This window comes from Callionymus lyra, chromosome 13 (genome assembly GCF_982586985.1).
Source record: "Callionymus lyra chromosome 13, fCalLyr1.hap1.1, whole genome shotgun sequence".
In the NCBI taxonomy this organism is placed as follows: Eukaryota; Metazoa; Chordata; class Actinopteri; order Syngnathiformes; family Callionymidae; genus Callionymus; species Callionymus lyra.
In genome coordinates this window covers 23,084,821-23,103,782 of record NC_141830.1, presented here as the reverse complement: position 1 = coordinate 23,103,782, position 18,962 = coordinate 23,084,821, and the positions used below count along the sequence as shown (strand labels likewise).

The 18,962-nt window shown below is 37.5% G+C and overlaps 1 protein-coding gene across 1 annotated transcript in view; it reads left to right on the top strand.

Annotated features, from left to right (window-relative positions):
- The window catches only part of tbc1d32 (TBC1 domain family, member 32), a 61,625-nt gene that overhangs the window by 8,862 nt on the left and 33,801 nt on the right, over positions 1–18,962 (top strand). Inside the window, exons 13-27 of the mRNA XM_087806312.1 lie at positions 733–870; positions 1,980–2,069; positions 4,414–4,556; positions 5,595–5,722; positions 5,873–6,074; positions 6,753–6,826; positions 6,980–7,118; positions 7,230–7,317; positions 8,229–8,347; positions 8,960–9,079; positions 9,249–9,337; positions 13,968–14,090; positions 15,844–15,952; positions 17,116–17,206; positions 17,270–17,395. Of these exons, the coding sequence (XP_087662438.1) occupies positions 733–870; positions 1,980–2,069; positions 4,414–4,556; positions 5,595–5,722; positions 5,873–6,074; positions 6,753–6,826; positions 6,980–7,118; positions 7,230–7,317; positions 8,229–8,347; positions 8,960–9,079; positions 9,249–9,337; positions 13,968–14,090; positions 15,844–15,952; positions 17,116–17,206; positions 17,270–17,395 (1,779 nt within the window). The remainder of the gene's footprint in view (positions 1–732; positions 871–1,979; positions 2,070–4,413; positions 4,557–5,594; positions 5,723–5,872; positions 6,075–6,752; positions 6,827–6,979; positions 7,119–7,229; positions 7,318–8,228; positions 8,348–8,959; positions 9,080–9,248; positions 9,338–13,967; positions 14,091–15,843; positions 15,953–17,115; positions 17,207–17,269; positions 17,396–18,962) is intronic.

The following is an 18,962-nucleotide window of genomic DNA, read 5'->3' as shown; positions in this document are numbered from 1 at the left end:
GTATCACCAGTGTCTGTTTGTACGAAACTCTCTTTTCATTGAAATATTGACATTAGAAAATGATCTTAAGCCCCGCCCACTAAACAACTCTTCTGAGGATGTAATCTTGTTTACTATAACCACACCCACTCTACTGTGATTGGTCAAAGATCAAGGTTAGTGACCACGCATCATCAATCCCGGAAGTCTTCACCTCCAAGGCACTCTCTGTATAAACAAAGCAGGGCGTGATTACAGCTGGCTGGAGGAGTTAAGCCAATTATTACATCATAATGAACTCCGCTCTCGTAACCTCTCGTTTGCTGAGGTTTCAGACGGGGGAGAACTTTATAAAGTAATAAGTTCAAAACATGATCATGATGAGGGACTTACTGCATCTTGGAGAGGAAGATTCAACATTAAAACATCAGGAGTCAGGAGGGCCCTTTAAGCTACAATATCAGTACTTATAACAGAAATAAATCGACTGATCTCTTTTGTCAGATGCTGAATTTTGCAGCTGTGATGAACGTTTGAGAAGTTGTTTGAAATGCACTTGTCAAATCTTCAGTAACGGGTCAATGACACATTTTTGACTGCGACTACAAGTTTGTCACAAATGCTTTAAAACATCTTTTGTTTGATTACATTTTAAATATTATTGACACTGTTGTTAATAATGAATTACTTCTATTATTTACTTATCAACAACCGGGTTGTTTCATAACTACATTGTCAATCTTGCTGTTTCAGGTTCAGCGCAGAGGAGCGTTTACACATCTTCAGAACTGGAGTACGCTCATTTCGTCCATTCGCTGTGTGTCCTGGGGAGACTGCTCCTCTACAAGAAGGGCCGAAGACTCTTCCCCATCAAAGTGAAAACACGCAAGGGTGAGACGGCTCCAAGCGTAGCTTGTGGTTGTTCATTGTTCATCTAAGGGCCTTAAAAACAAACAGGTTTAATCTTTGTTCCGATAATTTTTACAGCATAATGACTTTTAGGGTTGTAGTGGAAGAATGTGTGTGGTTAGCTCAGACGCTCCCTGTCTCACAGGTTACATAACCGATTGCAAGTCAGCAATTTAAACAAGTTAGACGCAGTAATGATTGACATTGAATCATAAATGAGATGGATAGATGGATAAAACGTTCTATCAATCAGCAGTTAGTCACAGGAACTACCGCTGCCACATCTTCACTAGCTTTTGTCATTCTATCAAACATTAAATTTCTTAACTTCTTGGATTGATGATGCATGGTGACAAACCTTGATGCTCGACTAATCACGGTATAACGGAGCGTGGTTATGTTAAACAAGATTTAATCTTCAGAAAAACCAAGTGTTTTCAGTGGGCGGGGCTTAAAATATTTTTCTAATGTCGATATTTCAATGAAAAGAGAGTTTTGTACAAACAGACACTGATGATACAATAGAGTTACACATCTATTTAAGAGACACTAAAATCAACGCATTAGTTGCCTTTTTAAATATTTGAAGTTTTAGATTTTTTTTTTTTATAATTTAAAAATATAACCACAGTCCCATTATATCAAATGATATCTTATATATTATATATAATTTATTTTTGGTCACGTTGGTTCTAAATCAAACTCTCCTGCTTCTGTTACTACAATAAGTTCTAATACATCAATGTTAATTATTTAATCTAAAACTGTGTTTTAAACTGTGAAAAACACTAAAACTACCACTAATATGGTTGTTAATAATCTAGTCATCAACATCAGGTACTTGTAAAAAAACGACTTTTTCTTCCACAACAATTCTACTTTCACAGCAAATATAAGATTTTGTGGACAATAAAATGTAACTTTAAAGAACTAATAATATAAATCTTTCTTTGTTTACTGCATGTTTCTGTGTTTGTTATTAATTTGTTTGGAGCACAGATGTTGCAGAAGGTCCTGTCATCGAAACTGCTCAACACAATCTTTCCTTTTCATTGCCTTCATTACTGGAGTCTTATCTCTTTTGTTTTCAGATCCAGTCAGCCTGACGAATCTCATCGTCATCCTGATTAACATTGTGTGCCAACACCCACAGCCACTGCCCAGTGCTTCCTCAGAATCAGGTGGGCTTACTCACACTCCCACACACACACACCTACACACTGTAATCGCTGAGCGTCTGAACACTTTGTCCGTCTCTCGGAGGCGCAGCAACATTCCTGAGAAGTCTATCTTAATGTTCTAACCTTTAACAGAGTCATTATCTCCCCACGTGTGATTGCCTCATTCCTGTGGGCAAATTGCGCCGCATAAAAGTCTGTCGTCGGTGATCGATTTTTTTTTTTCTCCTGCCTGCTCTGATACAAGCTCGTCTTATTTGTGTTCAGCAGGAAACTAGAGACGAGTCACAGATTTCATCAATGTTGCCTCCTGAGTCATGTTTGTCTCTTGTCCATATGGATCCAGCAGCAAAATTGTTCTTTAAATGGACATCAATCTGCAAACAATCCCAGGTCTGATTATTAGGAAAAAGCAATCAGAGTTGGTGAGGCGACCACTGGAGGAGATGTAGGCTAGTAGATTTGTCGCAAATTATTTTTTTTGTTGGTCTAGAATGGAAGGAATGACAAGATATTCCTCCACTGTTCCTCATATCCTAGTAAGTAAGTAATTATTATTTGTAAAACGCCTTTCTAGACCAGGGTCACAGAGCGCTTGAACAATCAAAAACAATATAAAGTAAAAATATATACTTTAAAAGATCAAGACAAGATAGAGACAAACACAGCAGAAACAAGAAAATATAAAAAAGCACAAATATAAAGCTCATGAGATGTTTCTTGAAGGAGTCAGTAGATCATCAAACACAGAGGAAAATCGTTCCAAAGCTTAGGAGCAACAGCCTGGAAGGATTTCTCTCCTCTGGTCCTGAACCGTGTTCAGGAACCATCAGTAGATTCTGATCCACAGACCTCAGAGCCCGAGCTGGGGTGTAAGTCTGGATCAGATCACTGATGGAAGGTCTGACCATGAATAGATCTGAAAGTAAGAACCAGAATTTTAAAGTTGATCCTGAAAGAAACTGGCAGCCAGTGAAGAGTTTTAAGGATCGGAGAAATGTGAGTTCTTCTACTAGAGCGGGTCAGAATTCTCGCTGCAGAATTCTGTTCATCCAACTATTTTGACTTGCTTTGACTATTTCTTAACCTCTGATATTAGGAAAATAAAATATGAAGTAATAGAAATAATTAACTAAACAGTTACTCAAACATTTTGGAAACTGCAAAAATAAATAAAACGATTCATAAATATTGAGCGACTTATTAGAAGAAGAGTAAAATGACTAAAGGACTGGAATAAATGTGTTTACCTAATAATGTGAGCTTAATAGTAAACTCATCTCAATTATTAAAGATTAAGATTCAGCATTTTCAGAAAAAAATCCATCTTGAAATACTGAGAATCTAATAAAATACAAATTCCTTAAAATGTATCAAAAAATGTATTAAAGTAAAGTCAAAATACTTCCCTAATGATGTCTTAAAATAGCCAAAATAACTTATAAAACATAATGCTTACTAGGTTTTGGAAATTTGGAAAAAAACATTTTTTAGATCATTTCCAAATAATATAAGTTGTTTTAGAATATAGTTGATTTACAAACACCCTGAATTCACTGATATCTCTGGAAAAAACACGCCCCTCCTTCTTCCCATTCGACTTCCCAAACAAAATTCTGTACTCACTTCAAAGCTGATGGCCACAGATGAGAGAAGGTCTAAGACTTACAAGGAGTTGATCTTTTGTTGGTGACTAAACTGACTATTTCTACCTCTGAATTCACTGTTAAGTTAACAAAAAACCCACTTGATTATTCCAACCAATACTAACTTCACTGCATTATTACATTTCCTAACACATCCTGCTACTACTTATTAAATAGTTCTTGCAAATTTTACTGCAAATGACTGTTTATTTTTATGCTGCCATTACAATTATTTCCGCTCTGGCACCCACAGGCGGCCCACCCTCCATCACACTTATCATTTTTTTGGGTGCACAGTAATTAGGTTAGCAAAATTTAATTTTGGCCCATGTCGCCCGCTGCTTTAGTTATACCAGAGAACCAATTTTGAAAGTGTTAAAATATGATTAGATGCCTCCATTAAGTCAGTAGATTCAGATACAAACAGCAGCACATCTTTTTATTACTTCATATCGGGAGCTACAGCTGAAATAAATCATCCTGGGAATTCTGTTTTCGGGCTTGTTTATTAAAACCCAAGTGCATGGATTCTAGAAGCAGATTCAAGCAGAGTAATTGATGAACATTACGCGCGGTCACAGACGTCGGTCCTCATGTGGACCCTGTGCCGGAGTCGCCTGCTTAATAAAGACGGATGAAAGCTGAAGGTCCATTTCTAATGATTTGGTCAAAGAGTCGTAATTCACGTCCTCCTCCTTCAGACTGGCTGTCGCCGAGTCAACTGGTGATGGAGGCGCTGTGGACGCTGTGCGAGAGGGACGAGTGCGCAGTGGAGTGTTTCCATCAGAGCGTCGTGATGGAGACGCTGCTGGCTCCCGTGATTGCTCTGCTCAACGGCCAACAGGTGAAACGCAGGGACCACAGGGACTGAATAAACGGGAAACATCACAGTGGAATATATCATATTGTAAATCTATATTGAAATGTGTGTGTTAAAGATGGAAGTCTGGTAACATGACTGATGACAGTCAGGACCTTCTCCCTGTCAAGGTTATAGATACAGACCCACACTCGACAAACTCTTCAGTTTAATCCATAAATCTGGTTTTATTCCCGGAAGAATCAAAATTAAAATCCTGTAATTTGGAGACAGAGAGAAGGACTAAGCACAATCTTTTGATGACTCATACTCATACGGATCAAAAACTTCTACTCGGTTAATCGAGCTAATTTATGGGCCCAACGTGACGGTAGACAAGGTGCGACCAAAGAATTATTTTTGTTACATATTGATATCAAACCTCAGGAAGTTATTTGAACTCATTTATTTGATGACTTAAAGCACCGGTGAATTTGTTATTTGTGGACAAACATATTGATGTCACTGAGAATTGTTTACAAAAGAGGTTCTTAATCTCGGTCAGTCAACTATAACTCACCTGCCTTTGCTAGAATCATAGAATTGTTAAAAAAAAATCTTTCAGCAAATTAGGGCCGAATTGCTCAAACGGTTGACCAGGTTTAACCTTCTCAACTCTTCCTTCCTTTTCCGTTCGGTCTGAGACTAGAGGTTAATTTATGGATCTTAATTGACTGTGTGACATTATGAATTCTTTAAAGACCTGTCCTGGGTGTCCCCAGCCTCTTGCCCTGACTAACTGAATTAGAGATGACCTGATGTGAACATCATACATCATGTTACTTCTCATCTTCAGACTCGGAGAGAGTTGATGGATTAAATAAAATGGAAAGTCTAGTTAAGGTTTTGACTCTTTTACATGTTGCTGAAGTGATGGATTTTTAAAAACTTTTAGAAAATGTCTTTCAAAAAATCATTTTCTAAAATATGAAGAATTCCTGCCAGACTTGTTTTCTCAGCGTCTGCTCATCTTGCTTTCCCTCGCCGTGGCTGATGTTTTGATTATTCTCGTCGCTCTCGCAGGCCAAATTAAAATCTCCTGCCGCGACTCTGACTCTCATCGCTGACATCCTGGCGCGCATCGTCAACACGGAGGGAGGATTATCTCTCTTCTTACACGAAAATAACCTGTTCGTAAACAACTGTGAGAGGTGAGATGGAAGTGGGATTAGCTGCGAGATGTTGCCTGCAAAAAAAAAAAGACTTATGTTTTTATGAGTGCGTTTCAGTTTTGGATCAGTGCTCACACTCGAACACACATGCAGCAGCTTTAACCCATCCTTTAACGCACCACTGTGCAGGTCTTTCCCGGCTCATCTCGTGGTCCAGTTCACACTCAAGCTGCTGGAAAACACACTCACCGGACTGGAGGAACCAGACGTCCCTCATGGTCTGTGTGGAGCTTTCATCTTAGTTTGCAGACAGATGTACAACACTTGCGATGGTCTGCAGGTCCTCAGACCGTACGGCCTGCACCGGGCTCTGGCATCTGCCTGGGAGAAGGTACCAGTTTATCACCACAAGTTTCTGCTCATTATTTTGACTTCAAATCTCTATAATCATCAGTGATGTTTACACTTATTAATGTTATTTATTTTCAATTATTTAAGGTGTTGTCATTAAGAATTGATCAGGATATAAATTGAATTATGAAGACGAAATAATGAATCCCTAAAATAAATTATTAATACATGCTTAAAGAACTTATTCCAGAACTGTATGACACTGCTCCTATACTCACCCACACTGTTTTAAATAAAATACTCTGATTTTAAGGAAATATAAAATATTAAGTAGTAGAAATCTTAGTTGAAACTCAAAGAGATTTTTAAAGATTGAGATTCAGTATTTTAAAAAACAAAACTTGGTGAAAATACTGGGATGAAATACGAATTCCTTAAGATGTTTCTTTTTTAGTATAAAGTCAAAATACTTTCCTAATATTTAGATTTTTATATATATATTTTTTTATTGTTTATGAATAGCAAAATAATCGAGTTAAACTTATTTAAACGTGAGATTGTGGAAAAACCAAGTCAAATTTTATGAGTTAACGTTTAAAAAATACTGAAAATAAATTGGATGTCAAACTACGCAAAATAACAAGTTTTGAGTTTTAGATTATCGTTAAATAAAAAATGAATGGATGTATTTTTAACGTCATGACTTTGATGTGTGCAGACAAGTTCGCAGTCCAAGCGAGTCCCGACCCCAGTGCCTGGAGCTGAGGTCGGATCAATGGAGTTGCAAAATGTGTAAGAGTCACTGTCAGGAATATATGTTGCGTGACAAATAAATATCATGAAATGCAGAAATAGTGAGTTTGAGTGAGACGTTGACTACACCTGTTGTATGACCTCGTCCTAATAACGGTCATCATGACCTGCTCCATGTGTTTGTCTCCACAGGAAAGCCTGGGAGGAAACTTTACTGGACAGTCTGTTGAACTTCGCTGTGACGCCTAAAGGCCTGATGCTCCTGCAGCAGACCGGAGCTCTGGATGAGTGTGTGGCACACATGTTCTCACGCTTCACCAAAAGACTGCAGGTAACCAATGAGTGATTGTATCACATAATATAACACTATTAATATCTAATTAATTATCATAAACCTAGAGTTTTTCTGGATGAACTCAACGATATATTTGTATGGTGGCAGGTCAGCCGGTGCGAGAAGTTTGGATACGGTGTGATGGTGACGCAGGTGGCAGCATCAGCACCGGGAGCGGCGGCTCTGCTCAAATCAGGTACCTGGGGTAGATTATTCAATAATATGAATGTATCAACAATAATGTAAAATACAATTGTAATTGTTTTCACTATTATGACATTTTTTTAATTAAATGATAATCAATTATTAGTGGTTTCTTCACTAGATTAATGGATGGATGGACAGATATTTTATTGATCCCGGGAGACATTATCTTGTCCAGCATCAATAACTCATCCATCCATAAAAAAATGTCAAAACAGTCAAATAAATACACAAATACAATCAAATACATACATACAAAATATAAAAAGACATTAATAAAATTTTGTTCTTTAGACGATCAAAAATATACTCATTTATTTTCTCGGAAATAAAGTTTTTGCTTACGTGAATTTCAGGTAAAAGATTAAAATGTAATTATTTTTTAAAACAAATTACTAACATTGTGAGCATCATGTAAAAAATGCTGGTGAACTAAAAGTGGCCCACATGCTACCCTTTTCTAAGGTCTGTAATGAAGCCTGGTTTCTCTCTCACACACAAACACACAAACACACAAACACACAAACACACAAACACACACACACACAGTTTATGTCTGAAGAGATACAATCTGCTGAAGTGTGAAAGAGCAATTTACTAAACGTCATATACAGAAACTTCAACCACTTTAATCTCTCGTTTCTTCCATAGCCTGTGTCCACTTACTAATATGAAGATACATTGTTTTTCTCTTTACTTCAGCGACACAAATCAAATGTGGCATGAAGCAAAAACAACACGTTCAATCACAGGCGGTTAAGTCTGAGCAGTGAACAATGTTGCTCTTAGCTCTTGCTGTTGTTGTCGTTTTAACTGAGATCAACACTTTACTGAATATTCATTTAGATTAACAGAGATTATTTCTTCCTTCACATGACGTTGCGGTTTGTCATCATGTTTCAGGTTTTGTCCGAGCATTGATTGTGGAGCTCTGGTCGACGTTGGAGTTCGGCAGCGAAGACGCCCGGGTGGTCCGACCGAAGTCCACGTCCATGGAGCCCATAGACCGAAGCTGTCTGAAGGTACAAATTGTGGTTCAGAGTCTCTCGCATTCAGACCCCATTTATCACTGGACACATTGTTCAAATGACATTTGACAACCCCTTTTTCTCCCCAGGTTACATTTAAAGTCTATTTATTTTAGTGTTTCATTAGCATTCATTGTTTTCTAAAGACTATCAGAATATTATCAACAGGTAGAGAACTCTTCACATATACTTTACATTTGCTGGCATCTAAATATCCCTGTTCTCTTTAGAAAATACATTTTAAACAATAATTATATTAAGAATATAGTTATTAACACCATAACTTTGTGTCCAACAAACAAAAAGCAGAGTAAGTAAGTAATTTATATTTGTAGAGCGCTTTTCCAGACCAGGGTCACAAAGTGCTTAAACAATCAAAACAATACCCAATAAAATATATACTTAAAAGGTGAAGACAACAAGTAACAAGTAAGAAGATCAATTCAAAATACACTAATAAACTAGTTGCATGTATCAAAAGCACTTTTTTTTTAAACATGTAGACACACAAAACAACTCAAATACGTAACAGCATGTTATTCTCATCTAAACAAAATACGGCTGTGCAGGAATCCTCTCATTGTCACTCTTTTCTCTCCTCTGCAGTCATTCCTGTCCTTGGTCAACATTCTGTCCGCCTCTCAATCCATGTGGGAGCTGGTGGGCGGTCAGACTTTGGCTAACAAGGGTCACTACACCCTCAGAGAGACGCCAAACTCAGTGCCGGTGAGTGCAGTACCACTCTCCGCCATCAGAGGGCGGGTTCGCCCTTCCGCTCAGCCCGAACACCCCCGCTATCAGAGATGTTCTCTCCCTCTCGCCTCATAATGGAGACCCGGGTTGTTTGGCTCAAACTGCCTTATGTTTTTCACAGCCTCTCACTTTCGCTCTGCAGGATCTGCTCGACAGGCTGATTGCTGTGAATTCGGATGCAAAGATCCATTCTCTGTTCCACTATGAGCAGTCTCACACGTTTGGCCTCAGGTGAGACCACCGCTCCATCCATATTACTCAACACCAGCAGGGGCACCTGTGACACACACACACTCACGCACAGCTTCCTGACATTTCTTCCTTTACTTTGAATACCAGCAGTGCAGAACTGATGAAAGGATTTATCTGGATAAGCCTTGTGAATATGAGAGCTGTGTGTGTGTGTGTCTGTGTGTGTGTGTCCGTGTGTGCGTGTGTGTGTGTGTGTGTGTGTGCGTGCGGAGCATATATCCACGAAAATGAGAAGGGAGGATTGGGGAATGCGAAATGTTTTTATTAAAATGAAAAAGAACATTTGAGAGGTAGTTCCGATTCAAGAGAAAACATCCCTTTACAAAGTTTACGATCTGGTGAAAAATATATATCAAACAGATTCAATGGGTGTCTCTGACATCCCTGCAATCCTGACACTAAAGTCATTTTAAAACGTATGGAATGGAAGGTCTTGTCTGCTACCATAATCTGTGATGATCTAGTTTGTCACGCCAGGAAAGTATCTGCAAACTTTACAAATGGCTCTGAAGTTTCATTGGTTTCACATATGACATTAGCAGAGAAGCTTCTTTAGGTCATAATGCAACTCTAGTTGGTTATGTGTAAATAGATGTGTAAATATATTATAAATAACATGTATGTTTTTGATTGCATGCATTGCTTTTTTATTTATTTGTCTCTTGATTATGAAATGTTTCTTTTCCAATATGTTAACACCAATTTGAATTCACATTTTTTTTTAAATACATGATTTCCTTGTGTTTTATTTTACATTTTTGTTTGTCATTATATTGATCGTTATTTAAGTCCTGATATAGAATGCAATATGTTATCTAATCTAGTTTTTTTTAGTTTTATTATATTTCTTTTAATGCTTGGCATTGGAGCTTGGCATGTTTTTCCAATTTATTTATGTAATTTAACCTGAACTTACTATATACTTAATAATATTTCCTTTTTTACAAATAATTATCTACAAAATATAAATAAATGATTGAATTTTTAATTGTCCACCTCATTGAGGAAGTGATGATGGTGTTGATCAGAGATGATAAAAGATGGAAGTAAAGAGGGGCTAGTTTGGAATTGAGGGGAAAATCAGACAGTAATTGTAGCTCAAAGACAAGAAGACGAGTCAGTAGTTAAATACTTAGTCCAGATGCCGTTAAGGTAGAGCAGGCCGGCTTGCTGTGGGCATGACAGGAATTTCCAAAAGAATAAGACGACTTCAGGTTAGACAACCTTGACCTCCATCACGAGAGCCTGAGGTTAAGCTCACTCGTGCGTGGCACCAATTTTCCAAGAAAGTGAATTCAAGCAGGTTTATTGTAGAGTAGAGCAGTGTGCAGTGGAGTGACGACTGGGACGAATGACTGGCTGATGGAACTGTGGTCTGGCATCGTGTGTGTGTGTGTGTGTGTGTGTGTGTGTGTGTGTGTGTGTGTGTGTGTGTGTGTGTGTGTGTGTGTGTGTGTGTGTGTGTGTGTGTGTGTGTGTGTGTGTGTGTGTGTGTGTGTGTGTGTGTGTGTGTGTGTGTGTGTGTGTGTGTGTGTGTGTGTGTGTGTGTGTGTGTGTGTGTGTGTGCTGAGAACCTGCAGTGCAGTGAGCCTAGCTTCACTCAAAGTTGGAGAGTTGATTCTGAAAGGGTTTCTACATGGTCCAGTCTTCACATCACATCTGGGTGTCATCCTGTGTGTGCTCGGTTGAAGTCCTTGACTTCAGTTCACCTCCTGGACGCACGTTTGTCTTCCTCCTCTTTGTCCGACTGAGCGCTTTGATGGCTTCTGTGTTCTGCTTAAAAGCACAAAGGCTGGTGTTTGGCTGCTGAGTCGGAGCGCCGAAGGCCGTCAGTCAAACCCACACCTATTAACGTCCACGAGCGAAAGGAACAAGACGCTCTTTTCATCTTAACGCTGGTTTCAGACGGACAAGCTGACAGTCTCTCACAGTCGTGCTGCAGGATTGGAACCAGTACAATAGATTATTAACGGAGCAGTTTGATGGATCAGAGTAATTGTCTGAAATCATCAAGAGAAAACCTGCAATAAACTTCTTCAGCTCCTTAGTGGAGTATTGTACTGCGATGCTTCTCCTCTTTAGTGTTGCTTTGCTTTAGACCCAGAACTGACACAGAGCTGTGAAATGACTGGAGGTTATTAAAGCGCCTAAATCATCTCTTGTGCTGTGCAATTAGATGTGATCTTAAATGTCATTACAGTTGCTATGAATCTGTATTAAATAACTTTTTCTTTTATTTTCTGCTGCAGAGGTTAAATCTATGTAAATTATATACTGTATATTTTTGAATACATCAGTAGAATCTATTTAAATGTATAACTCACTTTATATTAGATATGATATATATTATGATATATATAACTATTATATTAGATTATGTTAGACTAAACAGTTTCTTTTGGTGTCTAAACAAGAAGGATCTGTCTCGCCTGCAGTTGATTCAGAACTCTGCAGCAAGATTTCTGACCCGCTCTAGTAGAAGAACTCAAATCTCTCCGATCCTTAAAACTCTTCACTGGCTGCCAATTTGCTGCATTGGAACGATCTTCCTCTCCCTCTGTGTTTGATGATCTACTGACTCCTTCAAGAAACATCTGAAGACATTTTTATTTGTGCTTTTCCCTGATTTTCTGGGACTCCTGTGTTTGAATTATGTGTCTTGATCTTTTAAAGTATACGGTAGTTTTAACTGTGTATTGTTCTTGATTGTTAAAGTGCTTTGTGACCCTGGTCTGGAAAGACGCTTTATAAATAACCATTACTTACTAACTTACTTACTTACTTACTATATAAACTTTCCTTTTTTCCCCTCAAGAAACATGTTTTAACACATTAACATTTAACATGTTGAAATACCGAGCATTGACAAAATGTTAATGTTGCACAGCCTACTTCATTATATTTACTCAAAATTTCTGGTTGATTTTCACTAAATATGCTTTTGTATTCATTTATATTTAAGTTTTATGTTACAGAGTTTATGTTACAGAATGTTATTTATCTTCTTTTGTAGATTCAAAACAGTTTTAGTAACTGAATTTATATTTTTCTAAATTTTATTTTTTAGAAATATAAACATGTCAATGATTTTGTAATTAGTAAAGTTAAATGTAAACATATCTATTTGTTTACAGTATATATAGTACATAAATAGATAAATTAAATGTATATATATATATATATATATATATATATATATACACAGTATATTTACTGTACACAAAAAGATACATTCAACTTCTTTTGTTTATATAATAAAAGAAAAAAGAATCGGTTACCATTATTCATTCTTTCCACATTAGATGAGTCGAACATGTGAATGTTATCTTTGAAATACTGTACAAGCATAATCGTATTTTCAAAAAAGCATAAGAGTTAACCAAAAGAAGCCTTAAGTGCTTGTCTCACATACAGAGATAAATAACAATATTAACACCTCTTTTCTGCCCTATTATCGGCGACGTTGTAACATTTCAGCAGAATGATCAGATTGAAAAAAAAAACATTAGATTTCTTTCCGACGGTGGCCTCTCTTTAAAATGGGGTTTGTTTTCATTCGATTTTTGGATGATTATGCCTGAAGGGGACGTGACAGTCAAGGAGATGAGGCTCCTTATTGATCCCAATGGGACAGATTGTAGCTTCCCTGCACAAGGACGCCGCGGTTGTTGTTAAGAAACACTATTATTAAAGTAATGGCGTGAACAAACCGCAATGTTTTCTTGTTGTGTGCGCGATCAATAAACGGAATTAATAATGTAGGAAAGTACATAAATAATTCTAAAAAGACCTGAAGGATTGTCTGAAGTATGCCTTGGAGGGTTTAATAATTCATGCATCGAATTTTATTAAGGTTGAACTTAAATCATGATTTAAATAAAACCAACGCACCATAGTTGCTTTAACGCATTAAAACCCACATAAATGCAGTCATTTATGGTGCAGTAGTGAAGTAGGATAGAACCTAACAAGTCTTTTTTTTTAAATGTAAATAGTTATAATTCAGATGATTGTGATGTTTCGGTTGTCATAAGTGGGTCGAAAAGCCTTGTGACGTTGTAAGTTGAATAGCCTAGAAAAGATATGAAAACATAATTTCTCAGGTGTGAAGCTGAATTGTTGTTTACATTGACAACACATGTGTTAGCCGACAAGAACGCTCACTTATTATGTCACAAATCTCAGGATATGTTTAGGGCAACACCAAAGTACATTTTAATTCACTGCTGAAGCATTTTTCACACATATCTAGCATTGAAGATTGAACACAACCAACATTCGATAATTTCGGCATTCGAATATTAAGAAACTGTTATAATAATTGCATTTTAAATTTAAATTAAGTTTTTATAGTATACTTTTAAGTTTAATTTTGACATTGCTGACAGAAAAAAAAAAAATCAAGAAAAGAAAAATGAGCCAAGAAAAGAGGTTTGAAGCCATAAAATATTGACTGTATTATTTATATCTTTAGTAAATCAATACAGAATGTAGCCTGTAACTAGAAGCCAGGAGAAAAAAGAACAAAGAAACCTTTTCACTTTCATAAAAATGTCAATTTCATAAAACGTTTTGGAAAAAAACAAAAGGTTTTTGTTTGTGTGTGCAGACTGCTGAGTGTGCTCTGCTGCAACCTGGACTCGTTCCTGCTGCTGGAGAGTCAGTACAACATCTGCTCCATGCTGCTGCAGAGTCAGAGGGAGAACGTCACGGAACAGGACGCCAGCGGAGGGTATGAACCCTTCACCTTGTTACAGGGGATGGCAGGGATCCACCACCAATATGCCCTGAGAGATGCCATTTAATGGATGAAACCACACACTAAAATTCTATTACAGGATTTCAAATGTTTTTTAATATCCTCAAGATTGAAATTCAGCGTCTGAAAGCAGAGGCTTTATGCTCATGTAGCTGCCGACCAGGCTGACTGGTATCATCCATTAATTACAGTGTCAAACTCAATCACATAAGGAGCCAAAATTCTTTTAGCTTTTTAAGATGCTGGCCGAACAAAATGTAGATTTAGCAAGCTGTCGAAATGATTATTTATTCTTGAAGGCTCAATATATCTTAATTATCTGTCCTTCTCTGTCAAACACTTGCCAAGCAAATTCCTTCTATGTGATTTTTGGGATTCTCTGGCTTATCGTTGAAATCCTTAAACAATGTTCCTCAGCTCTTATTAATTACTGGCACCTAACGGGTCATGATGTCAACATTAATCATGCGCGGTGACAAACCTTGATTTTTGACCGATCCCAGCAGAGTGGATGTGGTTATGGTAAACAATCTTAATCTCAATCCAAACCATGCATTAGGTCATATTAGTTTTAATACAGAAACTTCTCGTACTATAACACCAGCCAAAAAATCTGGACAGTGAACTTTAAAATTGGCAGAAGAACTGAATAATAAAACTCTGAGAATGAAAGTAATGGATGAGCAGCATGATTTTTTTTAAAAGTTACCTTGAAACAGAATGTTAATTTCAAATATCAGAAATTTCCAGACAATGCTTCATTCCATCATGGTGACCAAACACTTTCAGATTTAATCATTGTTTGCTGCTGCACCTATCCAAGTGAATAAAGCAGGGAGAAAGTGAAAAGGCCATTAATAAAAGAGGCTTTTCAGGAGAGTGCACGTCTCTGATGGCTGCAGGAGCCAAACAGCCTCCACATCAGCTGCAATCTCATCTTGTCAAATATTTTCACTTTGTTACTTTCCGGTCTCCATTGTGTTCATTTCTTTTTTGTTGCTGCGCCGCTACTTCATGTCATACCTTTCTTGTAATTTGCCCCTGAACGAGAAAGCACCTTCTTTATTTCCGATTTCCACCTTTTCCGACCCCGAGATGTGTTACAATTGTAATGTTCAGGCAGCTTATCTGGAGCTCTCACATCTCCTTTCTTTTCATATTCCTGCAGCAGTTTTATGCAACTGGAAAATGGGTTTCTTGGACCTCTACGTGACTTTTCACAGAACCTCTCAGAGTGAATCATGTGCTGGACTATAGAAGGTTCTTGGCTTGTTTTCCATTTTCCTCTCCTTGTGGTTGATATTGTAAACCATCCATCCATTATCTCTGATTCAGTTTGTGCCTTTATACTTCCACTGAAACAACTACACCATAGACAGTCTTCTCCACAGCTAAGCTATTCTGGTGTAGGTACCATTTCGTTATCGCTTCGGTCTGTGCTCTTCTTACGTGATGACATTAATATCAACTTTTTATGTGAGCTACAAAGTGCCCTCAAACTTTCCTTCAGTCATAAAAAAGCTTTTAAAAAGTCGTCATCACCTAGAAAGTGCTGGGACCAAAATGGTAACTCTGACCGAAACGGAACCTTCACCGGATCACCGGATCGTTGAGAGGGCTCGGTAGCACCTATAAATCACCGGCTACTTTAAGTTTCATCAACTCTTGGAGCTGCCTCGTAAAACAAGCATCTTTATCATTCCTGATTTGTGTTGGATCTCCTCAGCAAGTGCATCATCGACAACCTGTCAGTGGAGAGGAATCATGTTCTGGTCCGTGTCGGCGTCGTAGGAGGGCCGGCCGAGAGAAGGCTCCCACCTCGTGCTCTGCAAGAGGTCAGCTCCGATTTTAATCACTAAAGAAACAAGTAGTTATCGATTTCTCCTTCTGCTAACATGCACACGAGCCAACACGGAGTACAACGATAAACACAAGTAGGCTTGTCATAATGTGTCTCATAAATAGGATTTTATTCCGGCAGGTGACTCTGCATGTCCCGTCATGGCCCTCGGTTCATTAGTTTTGTTTGTTTGGCCCATGACACTGGAAACCAATCAGAGTTCCTGAAAAGGATATTAGAAGATTTCAAACGGCGAGAATGGTAATTAGTTTTCCTTCACAGGGATCTATTGTTCATCTCTCCTGTTCATTTTGAAAACATGGATCACGGCGTTGCTAACGGGATTTAGTGTGAAGATTCATCATGAATTAGAAGCTAATCTACTCTGGTGAGGATTAATATAAAAGCTCAGTGCGTGGAAGTCTCGGGGACTCGGATAATTACTGTAGAGGCCATTACAAAAGACACGGACTCTTCGTTTGTTAGCGTCAGCAGGTTCATTAACTGCTGTATCAATCATGTTGTGGCACTTATATGAATACAGATTTAGATTAATAATCAACATTTAGATTTAAATTGAGATTTTTTAAATGTATTATTTTGTTTTCTTTTATCCCTTTTTTTAGTCATTTACATATTTAAAAGCAATTTTAACTTAGCTTCTCATCTTACAATTTTCATCATTAAATATGAAAATATTTATTTGTACACTTGTTATTTATCTTTTAAATGCTTTTAAATCCTATTGTATATTATTAACTTGTGAATCTCACATTTTGTAGTTTCTTGATTTTTCTTTTAATTTAGAAAATATTCTTATTGATTGGTATTAATGATTAATTAAATAACTGTACTTTAATCCTATATTCAACTATTGTTTCCATGCATGCAACATTTAAAAAATTAATCTTCTAATATTCTTTTTGTTTATTTTGATCTGATCTTGGAATTTTCAATGTTTTCTTTCATGGATTTGTTCCTTTTTAGTTATCTTGTGATTGTGTATTTTTCTTTTTTTTCTTTTTTATTTAGATTCTCAACAAAACTCGTTGCATTTCCAATTTAATCTAACCTTTAAAAATGTTTTTATAATGGTAGTTATTCTATTTTCTAATGATGATGGTAAAGATTTTAACTTTTAACATATTTTACCTTGAGGGTGAGGATCCATACCCCTGGCCAATGTTCTCCTTCTACCCTCCGCCCTCTTGCTTCACCTTGGAGCCACCAATAGTCCACTCTTCACCAGGTAAAACCCTTTAAATCTGCTTAACTGTTTACTTTGAATCCTAAAAACTTTCTCCATCTACAGATACTGAAGTCAACACTTTCCTGGCCTCCTATAAAGCCAGCAAACACAAACAGGGATGGATGGACGAGTGCAAGACACTTTATCGCAAAGTGATGACCACAAGACCTGACGTTCTGTTTGGACCTGGTAAGATGCATCTCTGACTAAAGTTTTGCTTTATTTTTGATAGTTCAAATCATTTTTTAGCAACACAGTGTAGAAGGTGGGAGCAACCTTCAACTACGTAATGTAGATGTAGAATGTGAACAACGTCCTCTTAACAACATTCACACTTTTCGTGGCCTTTCATCGGCATACGATCAAATGCTTCCATGTATAGCTATTAAAATGCTTTCAAGACCTCAAATAGAAAAAAAGTGATTAAAGAGAGAGTTATCTGCCTCTTCACGCACTCTTGTTCCCCTAATAGAGAAAACCAAGGCGACCACAAGCCTGGCTCCTAAGTAGCAGTGAGTAATGAGTTCTGAAAATGCCATGCTTGTGTATCTCCAGGAATATGGAGGGCCCGACTCACCCTTGTCATTAACGTATGTACTTGTAACCGTGATTGCCTCCTTTCACCGGGAGAATCGCACATCAATTGGAGCACTTTCCGGCTTTTCCGCATGCGTGAGACCCTCTGATGCAAATGTTTTTTTTTCTGGTGCAATCTCCTCCCCCCGAAGATGTGTTCTTTGCAATTAACCCTGCTAGATTTCACCCCAGATTTCCCATTAAGAGCGAAAAAGACAGAAAGTAGTTGTTGAGATGTTTTTCTGGTGTTCATGGAAACATAACGTGACGTGACACATCAATTGACAGAAACTTTTTTTTTAGAAACGATTGTTGAAAGCTGTTGCTTCCATTGAAAATAACGTTAGATAAGTACAAAGAAGGAGGAACGACTGATGGTGCTGCTCCTTCTCTCTAATTTCCTACTGAAAAACTGTGACACGCATCTGTCAAAAACATTTCAAACTTCTCATTCAGAGACGAGATCAGATTCAGAAACGTAAACTCATCGACGAATAAAACAGTGAACTAAAACTCCAAAGACTGGTGCACATCATAACAGCAGAATCAAAGCCAGAACAGGGAGGAGTGTACACACAGTGTGTGCGTTATCAAAAGCAGCTATATTTGGTTAACAGAGCAACAGAAATCTTCAAAAGAAACAGAAGCAAAATTAAAACAAGGGAAGACATTAAAAAACATCACATGGACAGCCACTTAAATGAAAAATGAATGCTTTAAATACACACATGAATAACCTGAAAGTACTTTTGGAAAACAGACCCGAGGACCAAACGTGTCGCTCCATCCAATATGATGAGTCCTGACTTTTGCCACAGGGTTTTAGATAACACCTTCAACTGTGGGAAGCACTTCTTGACAGGTACAGAAACTCCTGCCCTTTAAGTTATTGACCTTTCAAACAAAAGAGCAAGACTCGCCTCACAATGTTGTTTAGGCACTTGAATGCAGGAAGGATCCGCTCGGGAAAAGAAAATAATCAGATATTTCCCCCATAACTGAAGTTGGTTGTGTCTCCTTAGAACCGAGAAATTTCATTTATATCTTTCAACTTTTCACATGACTAAGTTTAATGACGCCTTGATTCCAAATGACTGGTTCATACACTTCATACATTAGCTTTTCTTACAAAAAACAAGTGTAAAGAGCCAGAAAATAGAGCCAGACCTCAATAAAAAAT